The sequence below is a fragment of the Alternaria atra genome, assembly GCF_907166805.1.
Source record: "Alternaria atra isolate CS162 genome assembly, contig: 35, whole genome shotgun sequence".
NCBI lineage: Eukaryota > Fungi > Ascomycota > Dothideomycetes > Pleosporales > Pleosporaceae > Alternaria > Alternaria atra.
In genome coordinates, this window is record NW_025091334.1 from 1,887,139 (window position 1) to 1,906,755 (window position 19,617).

Here is a 19,617-nt window from a genome sequence, read left to right on the forward strand (position 1 = left end):
TTGTGTGTTATCGCAATAAAAAAAACCCTTAATGCGAAGCAATGCTCCAAACTCGACTGTCAATGGGATGCGTATACATGAGCGAACGACAGTAGACAGCACTGGAGGTAGAAAGTTGAGAATTGCTGAGCTAGTTCAGGCATAGTATGTAACAGCGGACGTCGCTTACGGGCTCGTCCTATGAGCTGAGTGTCACGCCATGTAGGTGCTCTAGATCTGATAATCATTTTCATCAGATAATGCATGTGTGAAAGTGTACAACAGCATTGTGGCAATGAGATGTGCCCAAGAATCGCAGCTGGACGCAGATTGTTCCCACTCATATCTCTTTCCATTCATTGCAAGTAACATGCAAACTTGTGTGTCAAGTGGTGAATGTTGTAGAAGTCCCTCTCTAGGTATGACGCTGGACCCTGCCGTGGTTCACAACCCTAGTCATCCAACTCTCGACCTGTAATCGATCCACACTTCTCAACCTACTCTCTTGCAACTCCCCAGCCATGTCGACAGTACAACAAGACGAAGCAGCGCCCGCTATACGATTCAAGCGCCGCAAGATCGCGCATCCGAAGCGCGTCTATGCCGAAGACGATGCGCCTACGGTCTCCGCCTCACATTCGCCCGACGCTGCGACTCTAAACGATGCGCCTCCGCCACTGAAAGAAGCTAACGATGAAGAGGAGTCGGTTCCGAACCTGAAAGAGATATTGCGCAATCGAAAGCGTCCACGAGATCGCTTAAAGGAAACCACACGCAAAGCAGAGCCACCACGGACAGAGTTGGTGCAAGTAGAAGCGCCCCGGCCAGACCAATATACAAGTCGCTTTGTCGCGCAGACGGGACAAGTAGTAGACCGCGATGACAAGCAGATGTGAGTGCGCTCTTCTAAAGACTGCAAAGGGCTCGAATCAGGGCAATATCAAGCATCGAGGCTAATGTGCTAGGTCGGAATATGTAGAAGCTCGCATGGCTGAAAAGAACTATCGCCAGTACGGCTGGCCCATACCAAACCACCTTCAGGGTTCCGTAGCAGCCATCGCACCAGATCTGCGGCATACGTTCACATCCAGCTCAACGACACATTCCACATCGGGTAGCACCGATAGTCCTGCGGATAACGAGCACAGCAACCGGTTGGCGGCAGGCCAGGGCAAACTTCAAGAAGTAGACCTGGGTCCAGAAGCTGCCGCGCGTACAGAACAAGCCTGGAAACGATGGGACAAGGGCGAGCCTGAGCCACCAGCAAGCAAAGCACGACGCGACAAGTACGGCTACGCGTGGCGCAAACCCAAAGCCAACGGGAAGACGGAGGAAGATAAACGACGCGACCAAATGGTCGAAGCTGTACTCCGAGAAGCTAAACGTACGTCCACTCCCCGTCGCCTCTCCATCTCTACCCTCATGGCCTCGTCACTAACATCTACCACAGTCGACTTCTTCGATTCCACCACTCCCACAAATCCTCACACCAATCCTTCTGTCAACACCGACGACGCTCTCGTCGAACAATTTCGCTCGGAATATTTCGAGTCCATGGAAGCAAAACAACAAGCACGTAAACCAGCTGTTCCCGCCGTCAAGGGTGCGCCGCCACCCATCACAGGCCCCAAGTTGGGCGGCAGCAAGAGCGCAAGGGCCAAGATGCACAAGTTACAACAGGAAGAGGCTGCGAGGAAAAAGAGGTAATGTTTGTTGCATGGATTTTTGCGTTGTGCGGTCCCCCCGCATGCGATGTCGTGCGCATATTTGTTATTTGATCTGGTTGTTTTTCTTGAATCTTTCATAGAGATCTACTGCCCATCCTACGCACCCATGTTAATGCTAAGATGGAGATTTAACAGTTTGCATAGTGGTGCGAGGACGAACGATGGACGGTTACTTAAGCGGTGGGAGTGGAGGGGTACGGATGTTAAAAAGACAACTTGGTATAGCAAGTAGTGAGATAATCGTCTGAGCTACCGGATGTCTCGGGGTACTTTTCCGGCAGAGTAAAGGTTGGCGACATTGCAATTCACATAAATGGTACCTGAGGAGGGTCCCTTATTTCAGTCTGAATGATGGCGTATTCGTATATTACACACTAGCAAGCAAATATACCCAACGCCTAGCTGTGTATACCATAACCCTATTCATGCGATGTCCAAAACACCGATCCATAATACTAAAAATGAATTGTTTCAAAGTTTCCTCGGCGCAGCAGCTGGTTTCTTCGCAGTCCCGTTCGCCGCAGAACCTATCTTAGCAGGAGCCTTTTTCGCTGGGGTAGACACAGCACCCATCTTCTTCGCCAACTCGCCCGTCTTTTTCACAGCGGGCGCTTGCCCTTTACCCACTTTCTCGGGTACCTGCACAGCACCACTAGGCGTAACCTTGATAGGCACGCCACCAGCCGTCATGAATGTCGTTCCCGTTTTCTCTTGAGCCTTCTCAATCTCTTCTTTGTCGGCCTTGATCTTGAGGCCATTCTTCATGGTCAGCGTACCTGTTTTCTTGGCTTTTTCGACTTCGGTTTGGGGTACTTTGATCATGACGCCAGAGGCAGTCATCATTTCTTTCATTGGGCCTGTGGGTTGCGGGGTAGGTTTCTTGGTTACTGTTGCTGCTGCTGGGGTAAGGTTTGCTCGGGCGTGTGCGGCGGTGCCTGGCTTTGGTGTTGCAGTGGTGGGCTTCTTTGCTGATGATGTTGGGAGGTTGACAGCGCTTTGGGCTCTTCTTGCTGCTGGGGTGGTGGCAGTCGGTGTTTTTAGTGTCTTTGTTGGTGCGCCTGGTAATGCTGTGCTTGCTCTTCTCATACCGTTTGGCATTACAACGCCGCTTGCAATGGCTGTTTCTTTGACCAACTTGGCCAGGTTTTCTTGTGTTAGACGTTGGACTTCTGGGACTTCTTTTGGGCCTGCTGCTTGTGCGGTACCCATCTGTGCGGCGCCTTCTATCATTTTTTCTAGTTGCTCTGGACTCGGTAAACCTTTCATCTCGCCGCCTTGACCTAGTAACGTTTTGATGTGATTTTCGAAGAATTCTTTGCCGCCGGGTATTGGTAGGTCTTCGGGTGAAGCGCCGTAGGCTACTGTCAAGGCCATCATAACGGAAGTTATGGGAGCGAAGATCTTGACAAATTCATTCCAGTTTCCGCTCTTGACTTCGGTCTCAATCTGCACTGCCGGTCGCGGCACTGTTCGGATGGTCTTGGTCCCGTTGCCTCTGCTACTCTCACTCTTGGTATCCATATCCAAATGGTTCTTCCAGAAATCTTCTGCGGGAAAGCGGTTGTGACGACTGAAGTACTCGAGCATATAGTCCTTCTCCCTCCATCGGTTCCTCAGCCAGACCTCAAAAGCGTGCGTGTTCTCATATGGGATGTCATCGAAATGAAACCGTCGCCAATGCATATTTACTGACTTTGGAGGTCGTCCTTCAAAGAAAGATGAACGGAGGGTGAAGATATCTTGACCAAATTGACCTTCTGGTACGCCTTCGTATGCGATGGTGCAGTCATACAGCCAGTCTGTAGTCTCCCTCAGTTCATTTATACAGAACTTCAGACCAGTGCTACGTGGGAGTAGCTGGTGCTTCATATCCTGCAGGCCATTCTTCTGTGCCCATTTCTGACTCTTTTCACGTGTAGTCTTGGACAGGTTCGTTCCCTCGGGAAAGATGATAAGCCACATCGGATCTCCTTTCTTGTTCAGCTTGCTCAGATGTTTCTTGAATGTCCGTTGATCTTCCTCCCATTTCCTCGAAAGGAAGATGAAATTGTAGAACTGGGCACCCCATCCAATGATGGGAATGTTCTTCAGTGACTCCTTGAGGATAATGTAGATGAAACCGTGCATGTTGTTCGTGTACGCGATCCACCAGAGGTACAGCCAGTCAGTGTAGAGTTGGTGGTTTGCCATGAGAATCATACGGTCAGCAAAGTTGCATTGCAGAGATCCGTCTTTGCGCTTGATGAGTTGGCCAACCATGCTGGAGTCGCCAGACACACGGACAACGGTTGGGGCCCACCATTGGGTTAGACAGGTAATCAGAATGGCAAAGCATTCTTTGGTATAGGCCATGTATCCATCGTAAAACTGGGGGTCAATGAGCTTCAGTGGCGCGCCCAGGAATTGAGATGCGCTTATACTGTTATGCATAAGTTGAGGGATATCTAAAGGCAGATACAGAGATTTGCTTACGCCAAAACGCCAGACAAGAATGTCGAAGCTAATGTAAAGGCACGTTCTGCCTGTGTCAGTTCTCCAAAACGCGGTGGCCCAGCCGGATGTGCCTCGACATTGTCTTTGGAAATTCGCAGGCCAGCACCAAGGTCATCTTTCTTCTTTCTCTGAACAGCAGCTGGTACTGGCCGCTTGGATGCTGATTGGCTCGCTGGTGTCGGCTTCGGAGCCGTCGCCTTCTTCACAGGGGTTTTGGCAGCCGGCGATTTGGTAACAACCGGCTTCTTCGTAGCAGTAGCAGGCGACATCTTTTACAATTCGCATACGAGCGAACATCGAAGTTCAAACATCAAACACGACTACCAGCACCAGTGGCGGGCTACCCGCGACGTCAGTGCAGGGTAACGGTTCGAGATCAAGATGGATGCTCCACTTGCGCGTCGTCAACCCCTGTCAGCGAGCCGTGGGATGACGTCGGTGTGTGGCGGCGTACGACCAAGTCAGCAAGCAAGATATTCGAAGCACACCGGTACCCCTACGTTAGGTCATTAAGCTACTTCAGTAACACTATACTCGCTCCGCAGTAGATACCAGTTCTTAAGACCACCTCCACTGCACCCCTTCTTCGAAGAATTCCACCATACATACGATAGAACAACGGTATGTTAAATCTTTACAACTGTCGATCCTGGCGCATACTCGAGTAGAGCACGCGAGCAGCAATCAGATCCGAGTCTGAGTCTGAGACTGACAACCAAAACAGATCTAATTGAAAACCACGCATCGCATCTTCACCATGCCCGCAGCCTCAGTAGCATCCGCGCCCGTCAAGCGCACCGCCAACAAGACCACCGCTTCACGATCTGCGAAGAAGCCTACCCAGAGCGCGAACAAGAAGCCCCAGACGAATGGCGCAACCAACGGAGCGTCACAAGCTCAGATGTCACCATACACCATCATGGCTTCGAGAATCGCAAACCGCGTCGCTGAGATGGCGGAGAACATGACTTTCGTCGAGCGCGAGAAGTGAGTTTCCCTGAATATCCCCTGGCAGCTTTTCTCTGGTTCTGGTTCCGACGGCGTGGAAAACCAGGGTTGCGCTATCGTCTGCCGACAAGACCTCGAATCCCTTTTTCGCAGTCTATCATCCCAACGTGCATCAGCTAACAAGATTTTCTGTAGGCCCCAGCAGCAGCAGCAACAGCAATCTGCTCCATCAAACTCTGGAAAAAAGCCACCCCGGAAACTCGAGATGCGCATGCCTAACAACGGCGCCTCACCGACCAATATCACCTTCAGCGCACCCTTCCTCGACAACACGCTGGCCAAGCTACTTACACTTCAAAACCGCATGTTGACGGTCAGCAACGATATCGCAGCGTGCGAAGACGTAGACGACAAAACCAAGCAAGAGCAATTCGCGCAGAGCGCGGAGCTGAGCCGTATCATTGCGCTGATTTGCGCCGAGAAGGCTAGACAGGGTGCTTAGTTTGTTATTTCTGTCTAAAGCAATCAGTAGCCGCGAGCGATTCTTTTCCAATGGCGTTATCGGATATGTAACGAAAAGGGTTTTATAGTAGCAGTAGCGCACTTTGTACGAATAGCACGACCGACGATAAATATAATGAAATGAACAACAATCCTACATTACTGGAGTACTTAGCGTTGTCCGTAGGGGATAGCTTACCAGTGATATGTCAGCACAGGAAGCCATCACACGAGCTAAAACCTGCATCAAAGATCGCCGTCCAGCACTTTGGTTCAGCTCCACTTTGCTGTGCCACAATAACGTCATTTGACGCGGGGCGGCAGCGAATCCCCCTGCATACCACCGGTAGCGAAACAGGTTCAAGCTGTGGTGGCGCTAAAGGGTATGCATCATCGGACATCATGATCTGGGGTCCAACAGTCTAGAATTTGAGAGCTCTCTTGCAACACTACCTAGGTACCATAGCTCTACCGTTAGACCTAGCTTTCGATCTCAATTAGAATTCGAAGTGAACTATACGACCTGCAAAATGACGAGCTTTATCTCAAACATTATCTGGAACTCGGTCGAGGGCTTTGTGGATGCTGGAAAGAAGACGGCTGGTGAATATGGAGGGAATGCGTTGATCAAAGTTGGAGACATGATTGAGAATGGTGGAAGGAGTGTAGGAAATGGTAAGTTGCTTCTCACCTCATCCATTGTACGTATTTCTGTTCAGAATTCACTGACTTGCGTTCAGGTATCGAGAAAAAGGCGACAAACTACGGCACCGCAATCACTGGCCAAACCTACAAACCAACAGCCAAAGCCCTCCCCTCCACAGCACGAAAGCCGGCGATCAAGCGTTCGAACTCGACCCCTGCGAGCAACAAGCCAACTACCAGTGGGGTGCCTATAGGCGCGAAGAAGTACCCGGGGAGCAACCAAGTCAACGGTGCAGTCGGGGGAGCGAAGAAGACTGTCGGTGGGGTGAACAAGACCGTTGGGGGCGTAACAAGCGGCGCATCCAGAGTCACCGGAGGAGTTGTAGGCCGCGCAAACAGTACAGCGGGCACCGTAACAAACAACGCCACAAAAGCTACTGGAGGTTTTATAGGCGGCGGTCAGAAAGCTATCGGTGGAGCCACGAAATCCATTTCTCCCTTCAAAGGCCCCGGAGCCACACCCACGCCAAACAAGACTCTTCCAAAGGCCTTCCCAGACACCAACAGCATCCCAAAACCCGCATACCCAGGGCCTAAGAAGACGGTGGTCAAGCCGGGTCAGCCAAAGCCGTTTACACCACCCATTGAGCAGAAGAAGCCTGATCCGAAGAAGGCTTATCCAGGCACCAACACCTTGCCGGGAACGAGTAGGACGCCGGTGCAACAGCACAAGTTAAAGCCGTTGCCGACATTGGGTTCTCAGGTTAAATCAGGACAGACTATGAAACATATTGCTATATAACAACATGAAAGAATGTATGGTTCAGTTTGGCAAAGGGTTCATACGGCGTTAATATATGGAGGTTACGAATGTACGATTATGCGGTGATCTGTTTGATTGTGCTTAGAGTAGACGTTACATAAATATTAGTAAACATTACGACGCAACTTACAACATATGTCTAAATCAACCTCGGCAGAATTTGCCCAAGGTTCGGATTTGATGTTTAGAGACAAGTATTCTCGTAGTCTGTCTTTCGCTTTGTCACATTGAAGCTCGACAGGCATTCTAGGCCTCGACTGAGTCTTCTGTAACGGCACCTAATACAGGGAAGAAATTGAACACACCCTGTACAACGAAAAAAAACTTAACACTCTCTAGCCAGCTCCTCCCCCTTACCTACTACACAGAGCGTAGTATAGTACTATATAAAATTTATAGATAACCTAGAAGTATACAATGCTGTTAACTTTTGCCCTAGTGATAGTGGACGTAGTCTCATCGCTTGCTAATCAGCATCAACCATCGCTATCTGAGCTATGATGTAGTCTTGCTTTGTAATTCAGTCCGTCCGTTCAATGCGCAAGGCGAAGACTGCAAACTAGACTGGCAGACCGACATTCGTGGTTGCAGTAGCAGGGGCGTCCAGTGGTGCGTCCAAATCTTGGAGGACGGAGAGGAACTTTCCCGGGATGCAGGTGGCATCACGCGATCCGCCAAACCCATCTTCAACACCGCGGCTTACGCCGTTGCGATCTTGCCCTTTCCGAAACACACGTGTCGCCCATGTTCTTGGAGAGAAACTCATTGAAGTCGAAAGCGCCACGGTTCCACTCTTCTAGGGTGTCGAAGTGTGTGGCGCACGCTGTAATATCCCTCAAATGTCCGCGGAAAATGAAGGCCGTATGTGCCCAGACCGTCGTGGCTGTTAACTGATCCCTGTTGATGAACTTCTTGACTGATTGCTTAATGAAAGCCATGTCGGCGCTCATAGGGTCAGCAACATCGTCGCGCGTGAACCCGCCAGTCTTCCCGTCGTTCTTGGGGACGCGGAGCCAATCGAGCAACACCGGCAGAGTTGGCAGAACGGTCTCTGTGACCCAGCTCTTGAGCTTGACTGCTGACAGCCCAGTAACTGTAGCCCATACTTCTAGACTCATGTAGTATTCTTTCACTGGAATTGTTGACTCTGAAAGTCCCAGTAAACGAGTTGCGGTTGGACGGAGCCATCGCGAGAATCCGAATTGGCCGTACGTGAGACTTCGCAAATGACCACAAGATTGGTCCATCAGTTTCCCCCTAGACAGCTATCGACAGCGCGAAGGACTTGTCTAAAGACGCTAAGGACTTGACGCCGTCGAGCAACACAAGTTCCATTCCAACCCATTCTACTATACGCCTCCGAGCGTCCATTCAAAGCTAAAGGGAAAATGTGCCACTCCGATACATTCAGAGACCCTAAGGGAGTTGCCGCTCATTGCTCTGCAAAGCATAAGAACAGGGCTCTTGTGCCATTCGAGGATGATAAGGCTCTACAAGACGACACGAGAAAGATACCCTGCCCGAAGAAGTGCGTTCAGCGCTGCGCACCAGGCTTCGAAATGCGGCCAGGAGTTCCTCAAGGACGGCGTCAAGCTATTCGCGAACTCTGTGCTGGACTCTTTCGCAAACGACCAAGGCGCGCTTCGAGGCCAGACCTGACTGCTTCGAGGCTTCATGGTGTTACTGGCTTCGGTAAAAAGTTCAGGACCAAGTTTCTAGCCTTCATGCTGTAAAAGGATGAACAGGGTTTGCTGAAAATTCAGCATCATATCTGCCGCACAGTAAGTGATACCACGCCAGGTCGTATGTAATAGGTCTGTCGCCGTCCAATAGACCCTTGTTGAACGATGACTTCAGCTGATTTCTCACGATTTGTTGGTTAGATGCGCTTGCATTGATTTTCATCCCCCCAAAATGAGTACCGGTTCATGTACTAAGCTTTTTGCGCCTCGGGGGCATTACCTCACCAGTACGGTTAGTTATCCGTGAGTCGTGAGTGCGAAGAGCAGGAGAAGCCTGACTGCTGTAGGTATACCACGCGAGCGCCCCACTCCGAATCTTGAACATTACGTCATCCCGCATCGTCCGAAGCTCGCGCTTTCCACATGAAACTTGGTCGCATGTGGCTGGGGATCAGGCCAGGGCCACGCACCTCACGGTGGAGAATCAAGAAATAAAAAGCCGTTGAAAACCCAGCCCCGCGCGTTGCGAACTCGACCTACTGATTTTGCCGACTATATCGAGGTCGTTGGGTTAACCTTCAGTTCGTCTTCGGCAACGCCCAGCCAGCTACCTGTTTCTAGGTCGCCCAATATGTCTATAACGTCCTTTGACAATAAACCCGGCACAGGCGGTTTCCTAAAATTCAACTCCGGTCCGCCGCGCATATACCTAACATGTGCCTTGCCAGCACCAGAGAAAGCACTTTTGTCCTGGCGCGAAGAAGGCTACGACGCGCAATATCTCCCCTACGATCCTAATACGCAAACACAAGCAACCTACATCCGAACCCTCAAACAACTATCCGAAACCTTGAATCTAGGCGAACATTACGCGATAATAGCCTACGGTGACGCAGCTAGTGTCGTCTTGAAAACAGCCCAGAAACCGTTGGCGAAATGCTGTGCGATCATAGCGTTTTATCCGAGCTTGTTGCCCAGTCCAAAGACCATGTATCCGAACTCGCATCAGTTACAGGTCCATGTCGCAGGCTTAAGCCAGACTAGTCCAAGACCTGATATGTGCGAGTGGAAGTTGTACCGATACGAGAAGAGTGCCACAGGTTTTGCAGACCCGTCATTGCGAGCGTATTCGGAGGTAGAAGCCAACTTAGCGTGGACGAGAGCGCTAGCATGTGTCCGGAAAGGGTTCGGAAAGAACGTGGACCTTGAGCCGACTGCGCTGAGTCACTGGAATGCTAGGTTTGAGGACGATGACCCAGATCGTGCGAGCATGAGTGTCGTAAAGAATATGACGCAGGACAGCCCACACGTGACAATCTTGCCGACGATGCAGGGAGGTGTGGGAAGGAAGAAGCTTGCAGAGTTCTATGGAGAGTTCTTTGTGCCTAGCTTGGTAGAGGATTTTTCCATACGATTGGTCTCCAGGACCATGGGCGTTAATCGCATAGTGGACGAGATGGTTGTGTCTTTTACGCATTCGGACGAGGTTGATTGGGTGTTACCAGGTGTGCCGCCAACGAACAAGCGAGTGGAAATACCCATGGTCAGCATCGTGGCGGTAAGAGGAGACAAGTTGATTTCGGAGCACATGTACTGGGATCAAGCTTCTGTTCTCGTGCAAGTTGGTTTGCTAGATCCTAAGATGGTACCGAAGAAGCTGAAAAACGACGGACTAAAGGCGCTGCCTGTTGTGGGGGCAGAGGCAGCGAAGCAACTCGTTGAACCGCAGCAGAACCGATATAACAAGCTCTTGCAGATGCATGGTCTGATGGATGGGTTGAATGGCAACTAGAGATTGTCGTATCTTGTTTTCAGCGCGGTGTTCCGGAGTAAGACTCAATAAAATCGCTTTATCAAGCTCGTAAGCTTAGTTGTAGTCGTTCGATTCAAAATCCAGCTCTACTTGTTATCGATCTCCATTTGAATGGGGCAACTTCTCGAGCCTTTTCTATCCATCAACCGATGAAACTGCACGTTGGAAGCTTGTACTCATTGAGCACCCAGTACTTCCGCCTTACACCCTCCCATTCGCCCTTCTCATCCAGGTTAGGCACAGGAATCGTTTCCCACTCCGTATCGAAGCCAGCTTCGAATAGGTCGTACTCAACGATCTTGTTATAAACATCGTAGACAATCTGGCGATCTGCTCCCATGCCGTTGAAGAAGCCGAATTTGCCTCCTTCACCATCGGAACCACTGGCAGGATCAAGAAGCCCAATTACATGTTCTGTGAAGAACTCGCGTAGTGCTTTATACTCTTCGGCGAAGGTGTCGAAGTAGATAGCGTCGAACAGCTCGCCCTTTTCGACGAGACCAGGTACAACGTCCTGCCACCGGCCCTCATGAATGACGACACCTGGCTTCTCGTGCCATCCCTGCTCTTTCATGCGCTTGATAACGTCCGGGTGCGCCTCAATGATGTGATGAGCCTTTGGCTTCTTCTCCTGGAGAATACCATCAATAATACCCATTCCGTGGCCTACGTTTAGTACACGGAGCCCTTCTGCCGGCAGCAAAAGTTCCGCAGATTTGCGCATGAGAGTTGTCTCCCACTCCATCATAACTCCGTTCGAAGAATCATCCAGTAATCGGTCGCGGTCGAAGGTGAGCTTCGAAGAAAGATAATTTGGGTTCTCGGTCGATTCATCGCCTTGCACTTCTTCCTGGCTTATTTCCACTACCTCAACACCTTCAGCCACCTCTTCGACCTCGTCTTCCTCTTCATCTGAATCATCGTCTCCAAGAAGTTGGTATTGTTCCATGCGACTCAGCAGCATTTCTGCACGCACACCCGCATCAACGCAAAGCTCATACAGCTCCTTCAGACCCAATCTGTGCGCTATGCATCCCGGTGTCTCGCCATTTGAATCCAGATCATTCCATATCGCACCGTTCTCGAACAGGAACTTGATGGTCTTTACAGCGCTGTCCATCTCATCCTTCGATTCTTCAGGCGCATCTCCGTTTTTGTTCCCATTGACTTGCTTTAAGTCATCTTCGTCAGGCCCACAGGCAGCGATCGCAGCGTGCAGAGGTGTAAAGCCTGTCTCGGAATCTTGGACATTTGCGGAGGAGTTGCGAAGAAGGTTGCGAAGGGAGGCGATGTCGTGGTTTGCAGCGGCGAGCAAGATACTCTGCGTTTGGAGATCGGTCTGCGTATCGAACTCAGGGTCGTCCATGGTTGGTTTATTGAGACTGGAGTTGTTTTCGTAGAATATTTGGAGGGGCAGTTGAGGGGTCAGGAAATTTATTGAGATGCGAGTCATGCAGGGTCCAGCTGGTGGGTGCCTCGGTGTCAGAAGGATCTTCTTCCAAGGTCTTATTCTCTGAAGGATGCGGCAAATTAAACATTAGTTCACAAGTATGATGTTGCCGCATACAGTGGAATCAGACAAGAAACCCAAGTTGCTGAGTTATGTAGTTCTAGCATACATCCTTTCCATCCTCTATAGCTCATGCACAATGCTCGAATCCAGGAACTTCTCCAACTCCTTCCTTGGGGTGACCTTCCTATTATCCTGCCCTGCTAAATATCTATCCTCTTCTACCAGGAAGTCAATCAACCCATCATCCCATCGTACATCCCACTTATGATCCTTCCAAACAGCCTCCACAACTTCCGTATCAGCGCCAACAGTCTTAGCCACATAGTCAAATACGTTCTTCTCCTTCGGCTGATGTGAAAATATGTCCAGCGTCTTGTCAAGGGCCCTCACAAACTCTACAATATCCCGGCGCTTGGAGGGATTGCTAAGAGCCTCGGTAGTTGAGTATAACGCGTAGACCTCTCTGTATATTGACGCGTTTTGAAAAATAATGGCATCGTTCCCTAGAGCCATAGCACCGAGCTCGACAGACGTTTCCCAGATCCCATAGGCATCCAAACTACCACTTTTGAGGAGGCTCGGGAGAGCATCGTTCTTGCACGGAGCCTTCATGCAATAGAGCCCGTCAACAGCCTCGTATTCGCGATCCTGCACGCCCACACTACTCATCATGTTGTGTACAAAGACTCCTGCACTCGATCCCTTGACTGTGCCAATCTTCTTGCCCTTTAGATCTGCAAGCTTAGCAATACCCTTTTGCTTATTGGCAATGAGGCGATAAGGGACTTCGCAGATGACATAGATGAGGCGAATGTTACGATGATTGGCGTACTGTTTGAGGCCTTGAGTTTCGGCGTTGGCGCTGAGATCGAAATTCCTGTTCGAGGCGAGGTCAGCCACACTGCCAGATACTAGTGTCGCAGATGTGCTTCCGTTATAGAAGTTTTTGATGGCATAGGGTTGGGGTGTGTGCTCTATCCAAAGGAGAGAGCTAGCAATTCGAAGACTGGCCACATAGTGGAGTTGGGAGAAGACGGCAATCAATAGAAGTAATGAATACATGATGTCAGCGGTAGGAGATGAGCCGTTCGACTTTGAGAAGTAAACGACATTCGGCTCACCTCAACTTTATATGTATCCATGGGCACACAAACGACGCGACAGCTTTGTTTAGTCCTGTCAATACGGCAGTGTTGGATTTCTGCATGTGAGTTTATAGCATTCGGGTCGATAATGGCGAAGCAGGGATCATGTCATAAACGCAATTAGCCATCCAGATCGTTGCAGGGTCTAGTCACACCATCCTGTCGTTTTGCATAAACTAGGAAGTAAATCTTCGGCAGATGGGGGCGTAAGAGAAGCGTATGGCACTCTAAGCGATAAGTACCAGTTACTAACGTTTTGCCGCCTAGCAATCTTGGACAATCTGGAAGAGGCTCGTCAGTTGATCGCACTTTGGCGAATGCGACCCAAGAAGTGTAATCAGAAGGAAGGCAGATGATAGAAAGGTTGAGTAAAGAGAAAGGCGCACAAGCTTTTGAAGTCTATCGGGATTGTTGACGCGATAAAATTCAGATGTGGCTTGCGCCATCCCTACCCACCGTAAACGCCATGGTATATTCACCAACACTATCAACTCATGAGAAGCCTCCGCAAATCAGTAGAACAGAGCCGAAGCATCACGCAATAAGCCTTAGTGGGACTGTATCCAGCCCAGCATCTGACCAAAAGCTTGTGCTTGTGACTGCTTAATCTTGGAGTCCGCATAATCTCCGTAGACGGCAAAACCGTGAGGCACGTCAGAGAAGACTTGTATCTCATGCTCGACTTTGTTGTTTTCCATCGCTCTTCGTCCAGGTGTCAATGCCTCGTCCTCCGAGAACATGGGATCATCCTTGACCGCGGCAATGTAGACGGGAGATTTGACGGCTTCGAGGTCCTCTTTGTATGTCATGGTTGGGTGCGCAACAGCACCGGCCCTCAGAACCGGCCCTTTCTTGACAGTGCCTTGCTCTACATCTTTCTGTGCTTCTTGACCCCAGGCGACGGTATCGGGTAGTTCGGAAGCCAACATGAGGATGTACTTGGCGCCGAAGCAGTAGCCAACGCCGTACATGCCTCCACCATTGGCAACAGCGTCGGCATACTCTTCCCTCGCACTTTCAACAACTTTGTGAAGTAGCGGAAGGACCTTCTCTGGGGTATGGCGAGCAAGCCACATGTCAATCATGAATGACTTGAAGCCCTCTGCAGTCCTCAGCTTGACAGACTCTAGCCATGACGCTTCCTTGGGAATTTCTGTCATGTCAACAGTATTCGGCGCCGGGTCGTTGTCGAATTGGTCAGGCATGACGACAAGGTAACCTTCCGAAGCGTACTTGTCGGCCTGCAACTGGTTGTTGGTAGACTTGACGCCTGTGCCGCCGGTGAGCATAAGCAAGAGCTTCGAGGGCGAATGCGGGTAGTCGGCCGGTTTCGCGATATAGCATTCAACTCCGCCTAGTTTCGTGAGGTCGCCGGTAGGTTTCTCGCCAGATGGTGTGGGGCGATCTGTTGTGCAGTGTTCCTGTCCACTTAGTATATGTCTGGTATGCAACGTGCCGTGAGAACAAATGGTTTGGCTTACACCCATGCTTGGACCTTGCTGCGCTCTGGTGTCTCCAGGAAAGACGCTCTCTTCTGCCGGCTTTGGCTCTTGGGGTTGCTCTTGGGGCATCTCCTGCGCATCGCTCTCGGGCGCACGCGTGGCAATGTCGTTGTCGGCCATGATGTTTGTAAGTAGTGTGATTGCGAGTCTTGACTTGATTGAAAGCTGTCGTGAACGAGCCGCAGCTGTGAAGGGTCCAAGCCAATTACGTAGCCCCGCACAGCCACCCCAGCCTTGGAAGGCGTGGATCTGGTTAGAGCGGGGCTAAAGAGTCACGTGGCGAGACGCGTCGACGCGCTTTCTGAACTTCGCTGTGCCGCCACCCACACACGCCATCTCAACACCACACAGACAGACACATATCGCAGTCAATATGGCAGAGGGAGCAATTACGCAAGGCGCTATCCAGTATGTAACGATCTGGTCAAACATACGTCCCATGCTAACACTGCTTAGGAGCATCTTTCAGCCCAGCGGCTGCTTCGTAGAGCACCCAGTCTTGCAATGCGTGCAAATCAAGACGATGGAGCCCAAGGCGGGCGAAGCGAATCCAGTGCAGCGCTTTCGCGTCGTTTTGAGCGACATCCGCAACTTCATTCAGACTATGATCGCAACCAGTATGTCACGCCTAGGTATAGCAAGAATGTAGCTAATCGCGTGCAGCTGCCAACGACATTGTCACATCTGGTCAGCTTAAGAAGGGCTCAATAGTACGCCTTCTGAAGTACAACCCTCAGCGCGTCAAGGACAAGAAGTACGTATTCCTACCCGCCATGAAAGAAGTCCTCTGACTGATGTCAGCATCTTGATCATCATGGAACTCGAGGTCCTATCGCAATACGGCGAACTCGACAAGATCGGACAGCCTGAAGCCCTTGACACCAAGGCTGCCGAAGCACAACCCGCGGCCATTTCAGGCAACAACTTCTATGGTTCAAAACCGGCACCCGCCCCACAGCCTCAGCGGTCGCTTCCTACTCACCAGAGCAATCCTGGTACTTCGTCACACCCTAACCTTTATCCTATCGAATCTCTCTCGCCGTACGCACACAAGTGGACTATCCGCGCACGATGCACCGCCAAGAGCGACATGAAGGAATGGCACAACCAGAAGGGTGCTGGCAAGCTGTTCAGTGTAAACCTGCTTGATGACACTGGCGAGATTCGCGCGACAGCTTTTACCGAAGTCGCTGACAAGCTGTATCCCATCTTCGAAGTGGGCACCGTATACTACATCTCAGCACCCTGCCGAGTTACGCTTGCGAAGAAGCAGTTTTCCAATTTGCCCAACGACTACGAACTGCAATTCGAACGCGACACCGAAGTCGAGAAGGCGGAGGACCAGGAAAACAAACCACAGATACGCTTCAATTTTACCAAGATTGCCGACGTGGCCAACGTCGAAAAGGACGCAACGATCGATACCGTTGGTGTTTTGAAGGAGGTTGCAGAAATTACTACGATAACATCGAAGAACACCAACAAGGATTACAGCAAGCGAGAGCTGACATTAGCCGATGACAGTCAAACATCGATCAGGCTCACCATCTGGGGCAAAACTGCTGAAAGCTTCGAAGCGCCGTTGGAGTCAATCGTCGCATTCAAGGGAGCTAAGGTCTCCGATTTTGGCGGACGAAGTCTGAGTCTGCTGAGCTCCGGCACTATGATGATTGATCCAGATATTGATGAGGCTCACAAGTTGCGAGGATGGTACAACGCTGCTGGACAGAATGCCACATTCTCTACACATCAGAACATGACTTCGGCTACAGGTGGATCCAAGAATGAAGCAAAGGCGATCTCGACGATCCTTGAGGAGGAGGCATACCTACAAGACACACCCACATACATGAGCCTCCGAGCATCTGTCTTGTATGTCAAGAACACTACGGTCGCCTACCCTGCGTGCTCGACGCAAGGCTGTAACAAGAAGGTCATCGAAGAGAACCCCGGTTCTTGGTGGTGTGAGAAGTGTCAACAGGCCTTCCCTGAACCCCAATACCGTTATGTGCTGAGCGTTAACGTTGGTGATCATACCGGCACGTTGTGGCTCAGCTGTTTCGATGAAGCAGGACAAGATATCGTTGGCATGTCGGCAAACGAAGCCATGAAGATCAAGATGGACGATGACGAGAACAACACAACAAACTTCATGAATGCCATGCAGGAGGCTACATGTAAGACCTTCAACTTCAGAGTGCGGGCCAAAATGGAGACATACCAAGACCAGCCAAAGTAAGTGTTCTGTAAGGCGTTACTTTGCCCCTCACTAACATAGTCTCAGGCCGCGGTACCAGGTCTTGAACTTGTACAAGCTCAACTATGCTCAGGAGGCCAACAAGCTCGCTCAGCTCATCAAACAATACGACCTGAACGAGGACAGCTTGTTTGTCAACTAAAGTACGGCATATGAGTGTTTAAGCGATCGATGTTCTAACGGGAGAGCAATTAGCAATGCAACGTGGGAGACGGCAAGTTATCGCAATATAAATATCCTAAACATTTTGCACTGGCAGTCGCATGACCGAGGCAGTTGTATGATACTAGATACCTTTGTGAGCGCCTTATTCCCGCGGCCTATGTTGTCCGACACCACCCCACTATAGCTGCAAGCTCCATGACTCGTGAAGCTGCCCCTCTACAAACGTCATTACCAATCATTTCCGTAGCTGCCGGAACAGCCTCGGAATATACTATACACTTACCATTTTACGTATGCATTCCTGACCTTTCTGACATTCTGACAATCCTTCTGGTCCTTCTCAACTGATCACAACTGCGTCTTGACACATCTCAGTACCTTTGAAATCGCTCATAACAACAAATTAATACTATTTTATCATCACGATGAGCGACACAATGCGTGCAGTAGGTGTGTACAAGCACGCTCATAGTTGTACAAAGCAAAGTTGCTAATTCCATGAAGACATCAAAGATGGGAAAGGCCCAATCGAAAACCTACACATCGCCGACATACCCAAGCCGAAACTCGGAAAGTCGCAAGCGCTTGTCAAGATCAAGGCCTTCGGCCTGAACCGCATGGACTTGTTGCAGCGTGAAGGACAGTACCCAGTACCACCTGGTGCTTCCAAGATTCTTGGTGTAGAGTTCTCAGGCACGATTGCGGAGCTGAGTGCAGAGGGCGGAGGCAGGGAGGGCTTCAAGGAGGGAGACGAGGTGTTTGGTCTGGCATATGGAGGAGCGTATGCCGAGTACATTGCAGTATCAACACACATGCTGGTCAGGAAGCCAAAGGAACTGACCTGGGAGCAATGCGCTGGTATTCCTGAGGTAAGTTCATCTCTCAATGCTGTCTCTATAGCAATCAGACTGCCTTTAGCTCCTCATGGTTGTCATTCGCTAACAAAGACTTTGTAGACCTGGATCACAGCGACTCAAGCCATGTACCTTGTCGGTCAATTTGCGGCGGGCAAATCCATTCTATGGCATGCAGCCGCTTCTTCAGTCTCGATAGCCGGCATCCAGTTGTCCCTCGCCGACAAGGCTTCCGCCGTCTACGCAACCGCACGTCAAGACGCCAAATGCGAATTTGCCGTCAAAGAACTCGGCGCAACTGCCGCATTCAACACAACATCTCAGAACTGGGTTGAGGAAGTAATGAAGGCCACCGATAACAAAGGCGTAGACATTATCGTTGATTTCATTGGCGCATCCTACTTCCAAAACAACCTTGACGCTATCGCCAAAGACGGCATCATTGTTAACTTGGGCTTCATGGGTGGAACCAAGGTGCCAGAGGGTACGGATATCAGCGCATTCATCAGGAAGAGGTGCACCTTTGTTGGAAGTAGCTTGCGATCCAGAGATGAAGAATACCAGGGAAAGCTTAGGGATCAGCTTGTGGAACATGCGTTGCCCAAGATGAAGGATGGACGGTTCAAACTCTTCGTGGAGAAGGTTTTGCCGTGGGAGAAGGTGCAGGATGCACATAGGTTGTTGGAAGAGAATAAGACGAAGGGCAAGGTCATCTGTACAATTGACTAAGCAAGAGTGGGGTAAAGAAGCATTATAAGGGTGATATCTTGGGATGTAATGAGTAATGCCACAGTGCCCGTTACCAATGTCCCAAACATGGAAGCCTTGATCTATGTCATACTGAGATAATATCTGCTTTGAGGTTCTTTGCATATTAGGGTTAATGCAGGCCTTGCATGCTAATGTTCACGATCCTAGGCCTACCTCGCCTACGCAAAAAAAGCCAACCCTCGACGCACATGTCTGATGTGTTCCACACTTCGACCACGCACAAGGACGTTGCCAGAGCAAAAAGACGACGTTGGCCAGATTCGAACTGACGCTCCCGAAGGAACAAGATTTCTAGTCTTGCGCGATAACCACTCCGCCACAACGCCCGGACCGACACCTGTGTGATTCGAACACACGCTCCCGAAGGAACTGGCTAACTTCCCTCAATACAGAGGACTAGCAGGCCAGCGCGTTAACCACTCCGCCAAAGTGCCCGCGATTTGTGCTATTTGATGAAGGAAGGTCCATCAGCAAAATTTATATACTAATGAAACTATCTGGGCGTTTGACTAGAAATGAAGTTTGCCGCGACATTGGCAGAGAATGGCTTAGAGCCTTGAGTCATGGCAATACGAAAGGTGGGACTTGGTCGTGGGGCTGGAAGTTTTAGTTTGTCAAGTTAAAGGGCGGTAAGTGCGGGGATGCTATGGCTAAACTTGGACATGGGATGATGTTAACATCTGTGCAGATGTTTGACGCTACCATCACAATCTGGTAATCGTTGCCGTGAGGATCCCAGACCTCAGCCAGCTGCTGCATTCGAAGGGTCATGATATTTTATGTGTTTTCTACGTCTCCT

At 50.4% G+C, this 19,617-nt stretch overlaps 11 protein-coding genes across 11 annotated transcripts; 6 read left to right on the forward strand and 5 right to left on the reverse strand.

Moving 5' to 3' along the window:
* Window positions 1-500: 500 nt before the first annotated feature.
* On the forward strand, window positions 501-1,686 carry ALTATR162_LOCUS11524 (uncharacterized protein; the record flags this gene model as incomplete). The annotated part of the gene is made up of 3 exons (XM_043319166.1): window positions 501-871; window positions 945-1,363; window positions 1,430-1,686. 3 exons carry the CDS (start codon window positions 501-503, stop codon window positions 1,684-1,686), a joined length of 1,047 nt encoding a protein of 348 aa, XP_043175101.1.
* A 491-nt stretch (window positions 1,687-2,177) lies between these two features.
* ALTATR162_LOCUS11525 (uncharacterized protein) lies at window positions 2,178-4,468 on the reverse strand (the record flags this gene model as incomplete). Its single annotated transcript, XM_043319167.1, has 2 exons — window positions 2,178-4,125; window positions 4,179-4,468. The coding sequence occupies 2 exons, from the start codon at window positions 4,466-4,468 to the stop codon at window positions 2,178-2,180; spliced, it is 2,238 nt and encodes a 745-aa protein (XP_043175102.1).
* A 488-nt stretch (window positions 4,469-4,956) lies between these two features.
* Window positions 4,957-5,649, forward strand: ALTATR162_LOCUS11526 (uncharacterized protein; the record flags this gene model as incomplete). The annotated part of the gene is made up of 2 exons (XM_043319168.1): window positions 4,957-5,186; window positions 5,343-5,649. 2 exons carry the CDS (start codon window positions 4,957-4,959, stop codon window positions 5,647-5,649), a joined length of 537 nt encoding a protein of 178 aa, XP_043175103.1.
* Window positions 5,650-6,178: 529 nt separating this feature from the next.
* ALTATR162_LOCUS11527 (uncharacterized protein) lies at window positions 6,179-7,095 on the forward strand (the record flags this gene model as incomplete). Its single annotated transcript, XM_043319169.1, has 2 exons — window positions 6,179-6,323; window positions 6,389-7,095. The coding sequence occupies 2 exons, from the start codon at window positions 6,179-6,181 to the stop codon at window positions 7,093-7,095; spliced, it is 852 nt and encodes a 283-aa protein (XP_043175104.1).
* A 580-nt stretch (window positions 7,096-7,675) lies between these two features.
* On the reverse strand, window positions 7,676-8,234 carry ALTATR162_LOCUS11528 (uncharacterized protein; the record flags this gene model as incomplete). Its single annotated transcript, XM_043319170.1, has 2 exons — window positions 7,676-7,814; window positions 7,852-8,234. The coding sequence occupies 2 exons, from the start codon at window positions 8,232-8,234 to the stop codon at window positions 7,676-7,678; spliced, it is 522 nt and encodes a 173-aa protein (XP_043175105.1).
* A 1,195-nt stretch (window positions 8,235-9,429) lies between these two features.
* On the forward strand, window positions 9,430-10,590 carry ALTATR162_LOCUS11529 (uncharacterized protein; the record flags this gene model as incomplete). The annotated part of the gene is made up of 1 exon (XM_043319171.1): window positions 9,430-10,590. One exon carries the CDS (start codon window positions 9,430-9,432, stop codon window positions 10,588-10,590), a length of 1,161 nt encoding a protein of 386 aa, XP_043175106.1.
* Window positions 10,591-10,753: 163 nt separating this feature from the next.
* On the reverse strand, window positions 10,754-11,977 carry ALTATR162_LOCUS11530 (uncharacterized protein; the record flags this gene model as incomplete). The annotated part of the gene is made up of 1 exon (XM_043319172.1): window positions 10,754-11,977. One exon carries the CDS (start codon window positions 11,975-11,977, stop codon window positions 10,754-10,756), a length of 1,224 nt encoding a protein of 407 aa, XP_043175107.1.
* A 267-nt stretch (window positions 11,978-12,244) lies between these two features.
* On the reverse strand, window positions 12,245-13,186 carry ALTATR162_LOCUS11531 (uncharacterized protein; the record flags this gene model as incomplete). Its single annotated transcript, XM_043319173.1, has 1 exon — window positions 12,245-13,186. The coding sequence occupies one exon, from the start codon at window positions 13,184-13,186 to the stop codon at window positions 12,245-12,247; it is 942 nt and encodes a 313-aa protein (XP_043175108.1).
* A 631-nt stretch (window positions 13,187-13,817) lies between these two features.
* ALTATR162_LOCUS11532 (uncharacterized protein) lies at window positions 13,818-14,891 on the reverse strand (the record flags this gene model as incomplete). The annotated part of the gene is made up of 2 exons (XM_043319174.1): window positions 13,818-14,690; window positions 14,751-14,891. The coding sequence occupies 2 exons, from the start codon at window positions 14,889-14,891 to the stop codon at window positions 13,818-13,820; spliced, it is 1,014 nt and encodes a 337-aa protein (XP_043175109.1).
* Window positions 14,892-15,144: 253 nt separating this feature from the next.
* Window positions 15,145-17,170, forward strand: ALTATR162_LOCUS11533 (uncharacterized protein; the record flags this gene model as incomplete). Its single annotated transcript, XM_043319175.1, has 5 exons — window positions 15,145-15,179; window positions 15,228-15,388; window positions 15,435-15,525; window positions 15,573-17,006; window positions 17,056-17,170. 5 exons carry the CDS (start codon window positions 15,145-15,147, stop codon window positions 17,168-17,170), a joined length of 1,836 nt encoding a protein of 611 aa, XP_043175110.1.
* A 448-nt stretch (window positions 17,171-17,618) lies between these two features.
* Window positions 17,619-18,776, forward strand: ALTATR162_LOCUS11534 (uncharacterized protein; the record flags this gene model as incomplete). Its single annotated transcript, XM_043319176.1, has 3 exons — window positions 17,619-17,643; window positions 17,698-18,062; window positions 18,150-18,776. The coding sequence occupies 3 exons, from the start codon at window positions 17,619-17,621 to the stop codon at window positions 18,774-18,776; spliced, it is 1,017 nt and encodes a 338-aa protein (XP_043175111.1).
* Between the last annotated feature and the right edge of the window lie 841 nt (window positions 18,777-19,617).